General features: G+C 37.9%; 1 protein-coding gene across 2 annotated transcripts; it reads right to left on the bottom strand.

Moving 5' to 3' along the window:
- Window positions 1-75: 75 nt before the first annotated feature.
- me2 (malic enzyme 2, NAD(+)-dependent, mitochondrial) lies at window positions 76-16,891 on the bottom strand. 2 transcript variants are annotated; one of them, XM_044195688.1, is made up of 15 exons: window positions 16,717-16,891; window positions 11,832-11,988; window positions 8,328-8,461; window positions 8,015-8,164; window positions 7,289-7,364; window positions 6,863-7,024; window positions 6,540-6,753; window positions 5,796-5,893; window positions 5,411-5,524; window positions 5,130-5,241; window positions 4,639-4,781; window positions 4,372-4,474; window positions 4,116-4,186; window positions 3,625-3,723; window positions 76-3,241 (listed from the first exon to the last, which is right to left on the bottom strand). In XM_044195688.1, the coding sequence occupies exons 2-15, from the start codon at window positions 11,943-11,945 to the stop codon at window positions 3,074-3,076; spliced, it is 1,758 nt and encodes a 585-aa protein (XP_044051623.1). In that variant the 5' UTR covers window positions 11,946-11,988; window positions 16,717-16,891; the 3' UTR covers window positions 76-3,073. The 2 variants fall into 2 exon arrangements, with proteins under 2 accessions (XP_044051623.1, XP_044051622.1); XM_044195687.1 differs by having other exon boundaries at window positions 11,832-11,985.
- Window positions 16,892-18,060: the final 1,169 nt, after the last annotated feature.

Raw genomic sequence — 18,060 nt, 5'->3', positions numbered from 1 at the left:
AAATCTGCAGGGAAACAAAACTAAATTTGGATAAATAAAGAAACATTTAAAAATGTAAAATCAGCAGCCAGAGGAGCCAGTATAAAACAGGTTTTATTCTGCACTTTTAACAGCACATAGGTATTAAGAGGCAGCACAAACGTGCTGCTATCTGCATACAAACGCTGAGGCAATATTACTGACACAGCACTATATGAATGCACACTTCAATTACATATGGAGTAAATTTTCCTTATGGGGACGACAAGAATCACATGAGAAACCAAAGCCTTCCACAACACAAAAATTCATAGTGGACGAGTAGTCAGTAACAAATACAACTGGACAGACACACAAGCCAACACTTAATGGGGTAAACTGTTTCTAAATAGTTTCTTTTAAATAATACTATTCCAAAATGTATGTGTAGGTAACTTTGCCTTTAACATTATATTAAATGTTCACAACCTGAAGCTGCACAGTCTGTCAGAGAAAAAGCTGCACATTGAATACTACACATTTTGTACAAAACAAACAGCATTTTTTTATATTCATAGTGCTGTTGAGTTGTTTCTCAGCTCTGTCTGCAGCATACTGTGAGGTCTATATCATGGAACATGAACTGATTATGAATAGACACTAAGCATCATGCAGGCACTTTAATGCAGGTGGTTAGATGGTCCTAATACAAAATCCTGAGATTAAAATTTACACAATGGCCTAGTATATATATTTAAACATATTTTAAAACTAATGCATGATACTTCCAATGCCCTTGACAACAGTGTGTAAGATAATACTACAAATGAAATAGACTAATTGGTAGTTTTAATTTAACTGGTTCATTTTTCAGACACATTTTAGCTGTGAGGGTGTGTGTATGTGTTTGTGTTCAGGGTTACTCAATTCTCACATTTTACATTAAACACAATTTTAGATCTTTAGTTTACTCACTATAGTAGACTGTAGCAGACGGTCAGAGCACAAATATAGCGATCTTATAGACAACCTTGGCAGGTTGACTGTCAGTACTACGTCTCACTGAGATAAGTGCAAACATCAAATTTACATATAGATGTGAAATATTAGGACAATATAATAGTATCTCTGAGAAATGTCATGACCTTGAGGAAGTTGTAGTCTGCTATAACTGTGACTATTTATTGGATTTGACTCAGCTGTTCAATGTATACAAAACTTAAGACCTGCCACATCAAAAAGTACAACAAATGTTTGTGTCAACATCACACTCTAGTGACACTTAAAGCTAACTTGATAGCATTACTGTTTCTTCATCACAAATATATACTGCCAGTAACAATCTATCTGATTATTTTGTAGGCACCATTTCTCTTTAGCATCAAGTACTGTTCATTAACAGTGCCAGTAATGATCTTTTTGGGACATGAACATGAGCAGAAACTGTTTTTTCAGAATGTGGTGAGGATGAAAAGATCAAATGTCAAGATGTTTGTGTGCAGTGCTATTTGGTCACTATCTTTTTATGCCAACAATGTGAATTTTTAATAAATTATGAGTAAATTGCATCATGCACCACATATCTGGAACAAACTCCCAGAAAACTTGCTCTGTTCCGACCTAAATTTCCATCCCTAAATATAGGTAAAACAGATTTATTACATGAGCAAAGCTTTACCTCTTTCTTGTGTTAATCTGAGATCATGTGACTGTGTTATAATGTATCATTAATGATCATGGTAGATCAGAGCAGTGAACAGAGCCTAGCCGATAAGTTTGTTCTCTTGTTATATAAACCCACACACCCACCTGCCAACACACACACGGATGTCCTTAACACAACTCTATACATTTAATATTTAGGGTATAGTTTATATTCAATTTGATCACAAGCAAGAGGATTCATTTTAGGGATGGATTCTTCTTACCGCAACTCATTAAAGGAGTGTTGATACCATGATTTCTAATGAATTTACAGAACATCTAAATACAACCCCCCAAAAATAAAATAAATTCAGAGAAATAAAGACAATGTGACAAAAGCAATTGTACAAATAAAATGCTGGAGTGGACATTTGTTTCTCAAGTGTTTTTAGATATAAACTTCATTTCATATAAGCATCATTTCCTTTAAATACTCACTCCATTTCTCCTGAGTTACACTGTTTCCTCTCTTTCTCTCCTAGTTTGAACACAAAGGCTGGATAGTTTATAACTCTCTGCTCTACTAGACCTTCTCTGATAACCAATGTAGCCTGATTTCAGCATAGGTTAAAAAGGAGTCTTTAACCATATGTCTTACACCAGGCATTGGTTAGATCAGTAAAGCCACCAGAGGCCCACTTGATGTGAAAAAAGGCAATGTCCAAACCACATGTTAAAACCTGTGCATTAAGTTTGGCAATCTCTAGGCAGCTACACATAGTCAGAATAGTAGTAACTGGACTACTTAAAAAATAAATCTCTGCATCAACAAATGGCATTTCCTAACATTCCCAGGTAATTTATGACTAAAAAGATAGTGGCTGATAACACACATTCAAAAAAATCATAGTCATTTCTACTGTCTTGTAAAAACCCATTTTAACGTTCAAATTGTCTGATGCAAGTTCGGTGTTTTGGTTTCTGCTTGCTAGAGTATATGTCAATCACACAGAATGTCTAGTGGTAATTTACTGTAATATACCGAATTCTGATATATATATATTTTTTTTAAACATAGTATAGATAATTAAGATGTATCTCAAGGTTTCAACAATGAAATAAGATTTCCACACTGCCTTTTTCCACCACCAGGTGGCCCTCCAGGTGCTGTGCAGGTTTACACGTGATGCAAAGGGGATCGAGAACTGGGATGTGAAGTGAAAATGGCCACTTCTATTCAAATGTCCTCTTTCAAATGCCACTTTCCACTCTACCTTTTGACAGATCTAATAAGACTGGTTTAGTGCAAATGCAGTAACATGGCAGCAGTAAGGGCCTTCTACTGCCTTTTTTCATAAGCAGAAGTTTGCACTAAGGTAACTACGATAATCTCAAAAGATCTGTGATTGAGAGTTAAGTGGAAAACAAAGGAAGAGTGACATTGTGACATGGGGCACAGTGAGGGTCTGTTCTACTTCTCGTTAGTCTTGGGGCTGAAGCTGACACCTGGCCAATCGTAGGTGTCTGGCAGGAAGGAGTCGTAGTGGGTGTTCCACACAGTAGCACGTACAAGGCCGTTCTTGTCAACAGGCTCAGGGTAGCGGAATGCCATGCCTTTAGCATAGACATACTCCATCACCTATAGCAAGAAAGAGAAAGTTTAGCATTGACTAATGATGAGAGGCAGATGCAAATAGAAAGGACAGACACAAGTACTACACAGACAAACAGTAATGGAAGTTAAACTGGCTAAACGTTACTGGACAAGGCGGTGTAGTCCCTCATTCGTCTAAGAGTGTTCCTGGACAACAGTTTCTGGACAACTACGACCAAATCTGTTGCAATGTTGTGTCATCAAAATGTCATCTTGAGAAGTTGTTCAAACTAACTAGCTTAATGTTATGGCTTACTAAGTTAGGCTATTTAGGCAGGAACAGTTAAGGTTTGGAATACCATTGACAGGTTTGTCAATAGCTGAAACATTCAGCCAAAGTTGTAAATTGTCATTTTCAGGAGACTTGCCTTGACAGCCATCTGGATGGAGACCTCTCTGATGTTGGACAGAGGAGGATAAAGTCGGCCTTCTTCCAGCTCTTTATCTGTAAGCTGCTCTGCAAGGGTCTGGAAGGAGTATAAAAATAATTTTAGGGTGTAGATGAATTTCTAGGGTCCAAAAAAGCAGAAACATAAAAACTACTACTATTATTTGCCTACAGCATATTTCTCTTTTGTTTGCCATCTAAATATAAATGATTTTGAATAGGAAAAATAAATGTTAATAAAATGTTCAAGTGGTCAAGTGACAGAAATGACCAAACCACTACTACTCAGACTACCAACATGCATATGACAGTGACTACTTCATGCAAAAATATACATTACCATATACAGCATATGCATACATGACAAGAGTCAGCAAGAAAGGGCAGGATGGGGTGAGGGCGAGGTAAGGACGAACTTCAGCAAGTTTAAAGAAGAGATAGACTGAGAAATACTTAGTGATGACTTCAGACCTTGGCAGCCTCTAAGAATACGGTGTCACTGATGTGTCTCACTCCACTCAGGATCACAGCCAAGGCCACACCTGCAATGCACATACAGCATGTGTTTTATAAACAGACTGCATTTACCTCTTGCATTTTGTTTATCACCCAATGATTTTTTCCCTCTAGTGCAAACACATAATTTTTATGTCCAGGATATGTACATACATACTCTCTTCTGGTCATTAATATAAATTATAGATATTAATTTTCTTTTTTTTTTCACCTGGGAAGATGTAAGCGTTGTTCCCTTGTCCAGGAGTGAAGACGCGGCCATCATTCAGAGTTACTGGACCAAATGGACTGCCACTGGCAAAAAGACATCTACCCTGTGGGACGAAGAAACAAAGGATGAAAGAGTGATGATGGATGATGGGAAAAAATAAAAGACAATAACAGGAAGAGTGATTGGACAGCACAGGAACTCTAATGCTTAATTTCAGAGTTAGTCAAAAAGAAAAAAAAGGAATGGAAAGTAGAAAAAACTGTGTACATCAGTGAGTGCGTAGGCGTCCTCTGCTGTGCACTCTGCTTTAGTGGTTGGGTTACTCAGGGCAAAGATGATTGGTCGTTCATTCAGGGTTCCCATGGCCTTGATGACATCGTGGGTGAACAGACGTCCAGCTCCTGCCACACCTGGAAGAAGGAAAGAGAAATGTTGGTCACCCTGTGCTTATGATCCATCATTACTGCTCAAGCGGAGCCCGCTATTACACTGAGCCTTGACAGGATGATTTAAGACTATTTTGCAAAGCTGATTGGATAAATAATAAATAGCATAAATATAAAATAAACTTTGTCAGTTGACCTGATCCAATTGGATAACATGTAATAAATCATAACAACATTACAAACAAGAACATATTAATTATTTTATTCAGTTGCTGTTTTTTGATAAAATGGCTCAAACTTAAAAATGCATATTCAAAACTGTACGGTGAGGCTTCACTGTTACACAAATACAGAAAATGAGACGTTCCTTACCAATGATAGCTGTGGGTTTGATGGTGTTGACAGCATCTAGGAAGCTCTGTGCATTCCCTGGACTGTCATGGATAAATGCCTCCTGGTTAGTGTCTGTTTCCTGCGGTCTTCCCTGGAGTCACATAAAGTACATTGTTGGCAACAATAAAATCAATAAAAATATAGTAAACCCACTGTTAACCAATTATACAGTATATCAACAGTGAGCTAGACAGGAAGCCACACAGACATACAGTATAATGTATGTTCTGGTTGTTAATGTCTGTGTCACACACACTGACCTTTACTAGTAAGCCATGTTTATCGTACATCCAGATCTTTTTTCTGGCCTCAGCTTGGGTCATCCCTGTCTCCATCATGGCCATGACAATCAGATTGGCAATACCAAGGGCAGCCTAAAGAGAAAATAACCTCAACTTAAACATTCAAAGTACTAAGACAGTGCATCCCTAGTGAATCTTTAACCGTTACTATCAAACAAGAGAATGACTAAGCAAATCCAGCTATTTCCCAGAAAAGTTCTGGTCAATATTAAGCACAGTTGTGATTCTTTTAGGTTCTTAAATAATGTCTGGTCAGTAGGGGGCAGTATGGCTCTTACAAATGGGCCTTCTTATTTTTATGTATGGGACAAACTGACTGATTAATGGATAAATATTATCTTACCTCTCCTGCTCCCAGGAAAAGCACCCGGTGTTGAGTGATGGGTTTGCCAATGGCTCTCTGAGCTGCTAAAAGACCAGCAAGGGCTACAGACGCAGTGCCTGGAAACATGCAGAAAAACACAAAATAAACAATGAAGTCTCTACATTGAAGAGAACAGATGACTCAATATTTGTTTTACAGTAGGAGGGTGGGATCAGTCTCCATTAACTTAATTTAAAAACAAACAAACATTTTTTTTACAAGTTATGTAGTGTTTGTTGTTCAGTCTTCATGGTTTGATATTCATAGCTGATGAATGCATTGTGTTTCAGCACCCAAATCTCAAATCACAGCTGCCATTGGTTCCTTGAACTCACCACAGGTGAGTTTTCAAAATGGTCCCTGCTTGCAACTGCACTACCCTCCAGCAGTACTGTGACTTAAAGATTACAATATGTTCACTGTAATGGATTATTTCATCAAAGCAAGTTTCAGGTTTCTGCAGTTTTATTTTCATTGTGAAATGAAACCAACAGTTGGCTGGAAGATAGAAAATCAATCTAAAAACTTTTTAAAAGATCCCCCAAGAATTAAATAATTAAAGGATAGGCAATATGTACATATGCAAAACCTCCAGAATGGTTCTTTAAGCAACACCAACTGAACCAACTAAACTTAATTCAATTGCTGATTTTAACTGAATAGGTAACTGGCATTATGGCAAAGTACAACTTCAAGGTGTTGTGTGAAGAGTTATATGTGAACCTTGGATGTCATCGTTGAAGGTGCAGTACTTCTCCCTGTACTTCCTGAGGAAGCGGAAGGCGTTGTGGTTCCCAAAGTCCTCAAATTGGATCAGTGTGTCCTGCCCGTATTTGTCCACCACAGCTTCCATGAACTCATCAATCAGATCATCGTAGGCTTGCGAGCGATCTCGCTTCTGGTACAGGCCCATGTACAGCGGATCCTTGAGGAGAGTCTGATTGGAGGGCAAGGACAAACATATGAAGGATGATGAGGTTTTCCTACTTTCCCCAAAGCATGTTCACACATACAGTATACAGAAAACATACACATAGCCTTCCTACCTCATTGTCTGTGCCAACATCTATCACCACAGGCAGACATTTCTCAGGTCTAATGCCGGCACAGGCAGTGTACAGGCAAAGTTTTCCGACAGGGATGCCCATTCCATAAACACCGAGGTCCCCTAATCCTAAAATACGCTCTCCATCAGTTACTACAACTGCCTAAAGAAAGAAAGAGAGAGGAGGTGGAAAAGAAGTACATTAGTCAGCAAAATTGCTGATTAACATTTTACAAGCATACAACTGTGAGCAATACTAAACTGGACCTTTGCCAAGTGAATGTAGAAAATGTGGACAGTAATGGGTCAATTAACAAGCCTTCGCTAGACTTACTGTGATATGTGATACAACTAAGGGTCTCTTTTACACTGCGATATATTTATTAGCTGAAAATGTATTACTTTGATGAGGTTTTCAGGTACTCACTGAAACATTTGTCTCTGGCCAGTTGTCCAGGATGGAACGGATGTGTCCTTTGTCCCGAATGGAGATGAACAAGCCTCTGGTGAGAAGAACAAGACGATAGTGGACTACTTTAAAAATAACTTTACTTTATACTTTTACTTTAACGATCATGGTAAGATTCTGTCTACTTCAAAATAGGAAAAGAAAACATGTCACCACTACAATAACATCCTTAGTCAAGGTGTTGACACAAATTTAACACCCATTCACCATTATAAGAAAATAATAATAATAACTTTATTCATATAGCACTTTTCAAAAGAAAGTTACAAAGTGCTTTACATGGTTGAACCAAGATTAAAACATTTCAGGACTGCAATGAGGCAAGTACAATCAGACAGTTAAAAATAATACAAAATAAAATGTCTACAGCTCTAGTCAAAGCCTATATTTTATCAGAAGAATCCTTTAAAATGTTTCCAGTTATATCACCTTTATGGAACTCCTGAACAGGAGGCTAATTTTGTGCACATCCGGCCTACAATGTGCCTACATTGCTACCAGCTGCAGGCCTGCTGTATAGATGAAGTTCAATTTTTTCTGCTTTGTCTTAAATATTAATTCCTGAGAGTGCAACAAGTACAGTATTTCTGCCACCAAAGTACAACCTATAGCACAAAATTTCTTGCAGTTTATTCTTTTTTTTCTTTTAGTAGTTGATTCTTGATAACTTTACCGCATGCTTACTTGGGTCTTCTAAAGATGTGTCCATACTGTGTGCAGGCCAGGCCTACAGTGGGAGTGTAGACAATTGGCATCAATTCCTCGATGTCTTCCATCAACACCCTATAGAAAAGCCTCTCATTCCTTTCCTGAATGCCCATCAAGTAGACGTACCTGTACGGAAAAGGAGGAAAAATGAGGAAAGACAGGGGAAAAGTTAAAACAGTATAGAGGGAGACATTTAAGATAAATATATGATTAATTAAAAATGTTTAAAAGCAAAACAGATCATACTGTAGCCATACTTTCCAGTGCTTTAAGCAAATTTTGTTCTTACTTCTCTAGGGGATCAGCCATCTTCTTGAGGTTATTCTGAAAGCGCATGGCCTGAATGTCCTGGGTCTCCACTTTGGGAGGCAACAGACCGTGTATCCCCAAAATCTGTCGCTCCTGTAGAGAGAAGGCCATGCCCTGGGGAGAAACACACAGAAAATAGAGGAGTGAAACAAAGAGAATGAAGGTACCTACCTTGTGTCAACTACTTATTGTTGGAAAAGAGAAAAAGTCAAGTTACAGTAACTTAAGTGACTTAAGAGTTCAACAGGCAGCATTGTTTTAAAATGGTATACTGTGGTTGTGCAAATATGTAAAGATGGCCCGTTTGGATGTTTTGCTTTCACACTAACAGTTTCAACTGTGAACTTCTGAACTCTTCTTGTAAAGGATAAGTGCCCTATCCTATTATTTCTAATTAAAACTCCTGTTAATGCCACATATTTGACTACATTTAATTATGGTATTTGATATGTAGACATCACTGCCTACAAGAAATGACTAATCAACATTTATGAGTGAAATGCAGTCTCTGTTGGACAATGGCAAAAGAGCAGTTCCTCCATTGACAGTTGGTCTTGCAAATGTTAAATACTTTGCCCCTGACATTTGTTGTGGTATTATTTATTTACAGATTGTCTGGAAAGGTAAAAAATGAGTATGATTTTATAGACCACTTCACATGTTTCCAAGTATTGAAGGTTAAATAACACCACTCTTTGCTGCATGGTGTTCTCCTACCAACATGTGCTGCTTTTAAGTGTCATACTTAAAATGAATAAACATCCCTCATAAAAATAGAAAATTAATCGCTTTTCAAAACTGGCGCACAGGGTGCATTGCATTACATATGAGTCCTTAGACCGGGATGACCTATTGACTCTTGACTGGAGAAGGAGGACAGCGGAGTGAAAGGGGGGAGACCAGGTGAAAGCAATTTTACAGTTGGGGAAAGGAAGGAAAAGGAGGTAAGAGAGGGGAGTAGCCTCAAAGGAGCCAATAAAGAGGACTCTGGGCAGAAACACCCCACGTATAAAAGAGGGGATGGGGGGAGGGGTACAAAGTGTTTTCATGTTCCTGCAGTGCATGTGAGCGTGTATGTAGGTTTACACACCCATCTCTGAATGAAATATGGGTGTAACACATGGCAGCCATGATATCTGGGGATGGGGAAGAATCACAAATGCTGGGGGCTCCCCTGGCAAACCGCTGAGTCATGCTGACAGAGCATTTCACTTCACTCAGCTCTAGTACTCAATTCCACTCAACATAATACAACATGCTGCAAACCTCTAATATCTAGTTTTTGTTTTTCTCTTTTTAACCTGGAATTGAAAGTTTAAACATTTCTTGGTTTGTTCAAATTGCTGTTTAACATTTATTTTGAGTGCTCTGAGTGATTCTAGCAGGTCTGAAAAAAGTAGCCTAATCTATAAAATAATGCATTTCCTGAAAACCTGATATTTGTACTCTTTGTGTGTGTAATTATATTTATCTGTATATGTATTTGACTATGTGCTAATATACATTGAATATGTTTACACTTAAGCACATAAAATTGACATGGTTTTGAATAGTTAAATGCCGTTTCAAAACTGAATTTCAAAATTGCTAAGTGTACATTGGACAAGTAATCATTTCAGGTTTTTTGGTTCATCATTTATAATGTGTTAATGAAATTGCCCAACAGAGATCACCCACCCTGCTTACAAATTTTACCTAAACGACTCTCATTTGTTTTGAGTCTACATGTTGAAAATGTGTATTGTATAACTAATACATTAAATTGGGGTAGATGAATGTAGGATCCCAGCCCTTTAAGCACATACAGCATCATCTTACAAAATATATTTTAATTCTTTGATTTAATCTTGCTAACAGTGTGATGCATTGCTATAACACTATAACCTTTACTGTTGGGGTATGATGATTCATGAGAGTCATGACGTCTGCTGATGCAAGTCACTTCTGCTCTGGCAAATATAGTCTTCCTATGAGTAACCAGCATGCTGCTGTTTTTGTCTTGTTTTAAGGTTTTTTAGATGCAAGACACAATGACCTCAGTGACTTTTAATGCTAGAGGAAATTCAAGAGTTTCACTGCCATCTAAATATAAAATCAACCACAACCGCAACCAGACAGCAATATTGCTCAAAGAGCATTAAAAAGCCTTAAACATTCTTCTTAAAGCTTTTTCAAACTTGAGTTGGTTTTGGTCAGATATCAGTTTCTAAACTTGAACCAAATAGATAAAATTAACACAATGAGGAATCAGGCCAGAAGTGCAATGTGAATGGAGCTGCTGTGTGTACAGTATTTCTGGGACCATCAGTCAGTTAGCCTGTGACCAGTTTACATGTAGGAATGTCTATATTTAGCACAAGTGCAGTCTAGGCTAAGTTTAGCATAACCTGCAGAGAGTGCGATCATGTCCCGTCAAGCAGCTACAGTCTCATGTTACAAATGTCATTTCTAACTTTCAGTAGTTGGAAAAAACAGACAAGACAGACACCACAATGTGAAATACATATCTGCAACAGGTATTAAAATATACATTACAGAGCGACTTAGACCAGCTGAAAAATCGTGTTGTTTTGTTTTTTTTTGCTGCAGTAATACAGAAGTAACATCCCTGTTGGGTGAAAACCATGAAAACCATCCCCCCAGCATCTCACTTTAAACCAAGTGCTAGAAGCTAGGCCAAGTCAGACAGCAGAGGAAAATTACCAAAAACCTTTAGCTCTGACAGGCAAGTTTTTCTAGTTTTTCAGTGATCCCACTCACTGGCCTAGGGAGAAGATTATCTAATGCAGTGCCATGTTGTACGTACTGTAAAACAATTCACACTGTTCTCTGTAACTGCTTGTGCTTGCATGATAGGCTCAAATTTTCAGGTTACTCTGTATTTGGTGCTTGTTACATGCAATGCTGACATATTCTACTTCTTGCAGAAATGTTTAATATTCATTCAATAACAATTTCTACCAGCCTGCAGAAATTTACATATATTTCATTAAGATATAGAAAAACATAGTCTAATAAAAGACTGTCAAACATGTCAGAACGTTCAAGTCAATTCCTGTCCGTCATACTACAACACAGCTCTCTGCTATTTTTCTCCAGGCATAACAGAAACATTGACAACTGCTAGGAGATGGAGGAGTGTCAGAGGATTAAAAGCCAAAACCTTGGTCAAAAGGAGACGGTTTTTAAATAGACAACATTTTATATTGTGTATGCTACAGTTATGATTTCTTGGTTTTAATTGATCAATTATAGATTAATTATGAAATTCTGACATGCAGGGTAATTCCGGTATTTTTAACCTGGGCCCTATTTTTACATATTTTGCGGTCTAAATGACTAATAGCCTCAGCCGGCTGAGACAATCTACTGGACCAATTCCAAAACTCAAGTCATTTAGAAATATAATAAAATATTTAAATATTTAAATTACCTTGTCTTTTTAAATGCTGACACGTACACACAATGTCAGTAATTCACTCACTTTGTTGGTGCGAGGGTTGAGCATGAGGGGCTTGCCCTTCTCTTTGGTGTGTGCCCATCTGCAAACAGAGACACAGGGCCTCAGGGACCAGGTTGTTCTCAACCTGGACAACATGGTGGAGAGTCACTGGTCTGGAAGGTCCACTGTTGGAAAGCTGCTGAGGCAGGAAAGAGAAACAAAGTTGATAAAATAAACTGTTGTTAATTTCTGGAGACAATGACGACCTATTTCCATCTTCATCTTCCTGCTTAGGAGAATCACAACTGATTCGCAAAAGTTGGCCGTAGTAAGCAGCTGTTCTGGGATGCTCATTATTACTAGCAGGTCTCCTGGCAAAAATACTTATGTACAGTAGTTCATATTACCATGGACAAACACAAATTCTTTTGGCTTGAGTTTTGGCAGGTGAAAGTGCACAACTACCTCATGTTCTAAATAGGACTAAAAGCTACTACCTGGAAGAAAACATGGATGCTTTTAGTCCACGAGGCACACTTCAGCCTCTTGTGGTTGAAATGAGTATTACAACAACAAACACTTGAAACAAAAAGATCGTGACAAAAATAAATAAATAAACAGCCCCTGTCACATGTTTTCACAGATGGAAAAAAAGAAAAAAGTAACTTAGAAAAATTATCCTGGCAAAACTTTTCCCCCCCGCCTGTTTCACAGAAGAAAACTAAATTTAAGGAACTTAAAAAAAAGAAAGATTATCCTTTTCTTAAGTCATAAACACAGGAGAGAAAACAATTTCGATCAGACAAAATGGATCACCAGAATTATTTTTTTCTCACTTGCCTCTCAGGGCTTCCGTAGTTAAGAGTTATTGCTTTAAGGTTAAGCTATTCTTGCTTTTGACAGTCAAGACCTTAACTGCACCGCTACCACAACCTTTGGACATATGACATCATCAGACCCTTATTGCACCTTGGTATGACATTAAGCTATCAGCAGTGAAGACTGTCAGCCTACTGACACACACTTAATCACAGAAGCCTATGAATGCACTTGGTGTGTATAGACAGTCCCACACTCGAGGATTACAAATGCTGACAGCAGTGGCCAGTCATTAATCTGGATGTGGACAGAAGTGATTTAAAAACAAAGCTTTGAAAGATTGTCATAATCCTTTTCACAATGAGATCCACATGAAGGCAGGGAACAAGCTAAATCAGAGTGACATGCTTAGTTGGAAGCAAGACTCCAACTAACAATCACAGAAATCATGAGTGGCATCTGCAGAGCATACATGAGGAAATAAATTATTTCTACTATTCTTGGAGTGAAGAAAATACAACAAGCTCATACACAAAACAGCGTCTGATGACCGAATTTCCTAAAATGATGCCACATCAACAACCTTTACAGCATACTCACTTTACATGGGGGCCTACCCTACTTTCAGCTGTTGGTGGCCTGGAATAGTATTGTCATTGTAAGAGCTATGTCATGCACGTGACCTGTGATCTGCCGCTATATTGTGTTGTACTGTGCAGTAAAAGGCCAGTTAAAGCTACTCTGATATACCTTTGTAAGTTGTAAACAATTAAGAGCAGCTTTGCATCCCCTCGTGATAATTATTGTAGAATAAGGGCATTCCGACTAAACACCAAACAAAACCAAACAAACTTGTTTTCTTACATCTGGAGAACAAGATTTGTAGGCCGGGGCATCTCTGTAGCACTACAGTACTTCATTATAATGCTGCTTTATCACACACACTTTACCTTTATAAACAAATTGCAGCTTCTGCGATTTGAATATTGCATTGTCGTATTGCGTCATCATATTTTGATTAACTGTGCAGCCCTATATGAAACCATAAAAGTAAATGCTGCCTTTCCACCAAACTTGCAGAGCCAACATACTGAAAGATCAACTTTAAAATTGCCCATATGATAGATTGTAGACTACAATGCTATCTTGTGCTTTAAATGTTAATATCAATGAGGGTAGATTGCTCAAGCATCACTGTGTTACAAAAAGAGCAAAGCAGACCACAAAGGAGATGGAACCAAAATAATTTCTCCACCCAATTGTTACACAGGCTACCTTTTGCTTAATTTTAACTATTTTCTCATGTTTTTATTCATTTTATTATCCAGCTCAAATTCCTTTTGGCCTTCCTTAATGTCAAGACCTGACCCAAAGGAAATGCAACTGGACATGTAAGCAAGTTATTTGGGGAACAGCAACGTGAGCATTATTGCATGCAGTTTCAATTTTAGTTTCTTGGAGTTTAGTAACCCAGGTTAGTAGATCTCTAAAATAAGTAATAAAATATTGCTTTGATATACAAGAGAGCCTACATGAAGAAACTACAGTCAACTGCAGTCTAACTCCTTTGAATGATTTCATGGCGTGGAACAACATGCAGCTGAGCTCAGGTGGCTAAAGAGCAAACCTAGGGCAAATTAATCTGACAAACAGCACTCATCTGTGCTGTCAACATTTTCCTGCGTTCCTCCATTCCTCACCTCACTAATCTTGCTTACCCACCCATGTTATCATGGCAATAATCACCCACATAAAACCACAAGAAAATATCAGTGGAGATAAGATAAACACATATATACACAAAAACATTCAAACAGGATGCCACTCACATGCTACATCAAATAGTGCTTGCAACAGTTCTTTATGCTGGTTTACTTTTGATGGGCAACTAAGCCAGTTTATAAATTACCACTGAACTTAAAAATGTGTTAGAAAACAATGGGTGTGATTTTCCATTAGCCTGTTGTTAAAGAACAGACTCAGATGAAGCACTATGGTCTGATCCTGTGCCCCTCTTTCTCTTTGAACAAAATATCTGATGAAATAATTTACAAGCATAGCCAGGTGGTGGAGTCTTGGCTTACAACTACATATCCAGGAAACATTGCCTAGAAAGCAGCATTAAAGCCAGGGCCAAAGTGGCAGACTGTACAAGCTGCACCAACAATCTGCAGACATTTTAATGCTCTATTGATTTGATATTCAGAGGGGAAACAGCCTTGATGCAGCCTGTGAAGTCCAGTCTTTGTGTTGTACACTGTACAAAAATATTTTCTGGTTATCCACATCTACTTTTGCTTCCCATCTGTTTCTAGAACATATAAAGCCTGAACACCTGATTAGGTCAGTATTTGATACAGTGGAGATACTGAATCCTTTTTCATTTAATTTCCTCCCAGACTTTATCAGCGTGTCATGTTATATCAAACATGCTGAGATTGTCTGTGTCTTGCTTATTTCATACTTTTTGTGTCTGCCAAGTAGCAAGGTAATTCTGGCACAGAAACCATAATTAGTGTGAATGCACTAGCTGGAAACTTTCTACAGCCAGAAGCTGGCCTGGACTGTTTGTAACTATAATTGTTTGTATACAAATAGCTCATAGAAGCAGGCAACCAACCCACCTAGAACTGTGCATTTGGATTTGTTCAACATTAATAAAAATTATAGTGAACAAGTTATTCTAAGCTTGTGCTGAGATCTCCACACAAATACAGTATATTGGCAAGGCTGGAATTTGACCAATCTAAGTACTCACAAGTACTGCACGCGACTTAATAAACTTTAGGTTTAACGGCCACTGCTCAGAAATGTATAACTCAATGCCATTTGAAATTGACTTTTTTAAAGTCTAAACAGATGAGGCAAACAGGATACACAGTACAACCTAGCTAGACTATTAAGTCTTGCATTACTGCGTCTGGAAGTACTCTTAATATAGAAATAATTTGTGCAAACAATGACTGTATTGACTGAAGTAGGCATAATGTAATAACAAAAGGTTTCATTCCGGAAATAAGTTACCAATACGAAGCCAGTGCTGTCTTATGTACTGTTATGTACTGACTATGCATCCTCTGTTAGTCTAACAAGCAATCAATCACACCCACACACACCCACACTTTTATGTGTAAACGCTTTATGGTCTTAGAGGTGAATTTTACAGAGATCAAAGTACAATGGCATAAAGCAAAAGCAATTTAAACAGAGTATTAGTATAATTATGTTACCGCTAATTGACATTAATCTTAGTTATTACACAGCTATATGTGACTTTGTTGACAGGTGTTATTATTCTCCTTTTCTCTGACACACAAAGACTTGCCCCGCTTGTATCTTCATTAGTAACAGTGTCTGGCCACTGAATGCCAAAGCTCATCTGTAGCAGTTAGATATATGCAAAACCTGACATTGAGTGACATTTGAACTGATTATTTAGTAAAGAAAATGTGGAATATTGTTGTTATTAGTATGCTGCTGTGCTGCATACTAACATATGCTGTAAATGTGGTAATAACCACAGTAGGAAAAGTAAAAGCTTTGGTCACATCAGTTATGTCTTTATGTACTTAATGCGCAATGAATACATTGAAGAGATATTTCCCCCCCCCCACACACACACACACACACACACTATTTCTGCCTCCATCTTCTATTTGGAGATGTAAGTGGAGGGAAGGAATGCTACTGCTAATTGTGAACATATAACAACTACATTTACACAGAAAAATATGATGGACATGTCAAAACAACTGCAACTCGTTACAGTGGTAAGCTAAATTGTTAGCCTAGCTATCTCGCAAACAAATTGCAGCTAACAACTGCTACAAGCTAACATTTGGCTAGCTTACAACTAAGGTTAAAATAGACCAAGTTGTGTCGTTATTTGAGCGCCGGTTTCAGCAAACGTGTCAACGACAGAAAGGCCCACAGCCCCAATGTTTGTTAAACTGAACACAGCACTCCAACACGAAAATTTTTAGACTGATGAGTTACATGCTGTCATTCATTCAGACCTCCCCTGCTTGCTAATTCTTGGTTCAGATAGGGGAAGTTCTTAGATGACACACAGACTTTCCATTTTCTAGAGAATAACGGCTCGGCTTACCTTCTATTGAATATTATAATACTGCGTTTAGTTCCTTTGGACAGGTTACTGTTTTTAAAGCATGTTTCTCCTTGATCTGGCTGTAAAACTGCTGTTGTTTGACCTCTTGGTTCGTCGCCACAGATGTAGCAGGGACTGGTGGTGAGGAGAGGAGACTCTCACGCAGTGTAAAAGAACTTGGCCGCTCATCCAATCACGTGTTGGGATTTCCTTCTTGGTTACCGTAAAGACTGCGACATGCGCAAGATTTTTTGGAGAGAAGCACATCAGTCGTAGTTACTGTAAAATAAATTTATCTCATTTTGAGTATAAGTGTGTTTTTAAGATTTTTTGTTGGAAAATAAGAAAATATTTTATGTTTCGTTTTTCTGCAGGTTATTTGGTTGACTTTTTGATGTCTGTTTAATGTTTTGTTGGTTTTCAAATCCTGGTCCTGAGAGAAACAATAATTCATTCAGCTGTATTTGTTTATGGTTGAAATGACAAATTACCTTAACTTTTTTATCACACATTATTAAGTGAGACAACCTGTAAACCCTTTTGGGCTTTTTTCTTACAACCTATATATTGAGATGCAGTGCCTATTTGTTGTTTTGTTTTTTTGCAAAATAAGCTAACATTGCCCAAAGTTGGCTACATTACGGGTGGATTACTAACCCGGCAAAGTGGGCAACTGCCCAAGGCTCCCAGATCTTCAGGGTTAGGGTTAGGGTTATTCTCTGTGTTTCAGTTGGTTTTTTGGTTATTTGATTAATTTCTGTTTGGGAATATGTAACACTAAAGTACAATACCACAAATGATAAGGGCCTTAAGGTGGGTCCTGCATTACCTGTCTAGTCCACCTGTCTCATAGAGGAGCCCTGTGTCAAAATTTACATTGTGCATTTTCCTATATAGATTTGTGTTTGAAACAAATCACCACAACAGTGTAGGGGCCCACAGCCCCCTAATGGGTTAATCCAGCTATGCATTTACAAATTACATTTAAAACATCAGCCCCTCAGCAATGACAGAAACCTGACAACAAAGGCTTCAATCATCGTTTTAAACTAAAGTTTAAACAGTATTTAAAGAGGGATCAGTCAGGTTTTTATTGTATTTCTGTTTGTGTTTTGTGCTGTTTTGTATGTGTATATGTTTTCTTGTAGAGTTGTGTGTATTTGTATAAAGGCCCATCTAGGGACGCTGCAATCTAACTTTGGCTATAAATGCTGTGGTGCATTGGTCCATCAAATGTACTTGTCTCTACAAAAATAAATATTTATCAAACACGCAATACTTAAATAACTAATTCCAGTAACAGTTTTTATCTCAATTGGCATTACACCATGACAGGAGAAAATG

Source organism: Siniperca chuatsi, linkage group LG5 (genome assembly GCF_020085105.1).
Source record: "Siniperca chuatsi isolate FFG_IHB_CAS linkage group LG5, ASM2008510v1, whole genome shotgun sequence".
Classification (NCBI taxonomy): domain Eukaryota; kingdom Metazoa; phylum Chordata; class Actinopteri; order Centrarchiformes; family Sinipercidae; genus Siniperca; species Siniperca chuatsi.
Note: the sequence above shows the minus strand (reverse complement) of the source record. Positions and strands in the feature narration are given on the sequence as shown.

What these genes read in the sequence shown, in the direction of transcription:
- me2 (XM_044195688.1), bottom strand. Translation starts at nt 11,945, where the DNA reads ATGTTGTCCAGGTTGAGAACAACCTGGTCCCTGAGGCCCTGTGTCTCT. An exon ending in CAAACCCACAGCTATCATTG is followed by an intron (nt 4,782 to 5,129) that starts GTAAGGAACGTC and finishes TCCTTCTTCCAG; the next exon opens with GTGTGGCAGGAGCTGGACGT. An exon ending in CCATCCAGATGGCTGTCAAG is followed by an intron (nt 3,242 to 3,624) that starts GCAAGTCTCCTG and finishes TTCTTGCTATAG; the next exon opens with GTGATGGAGTATGTCTATGC.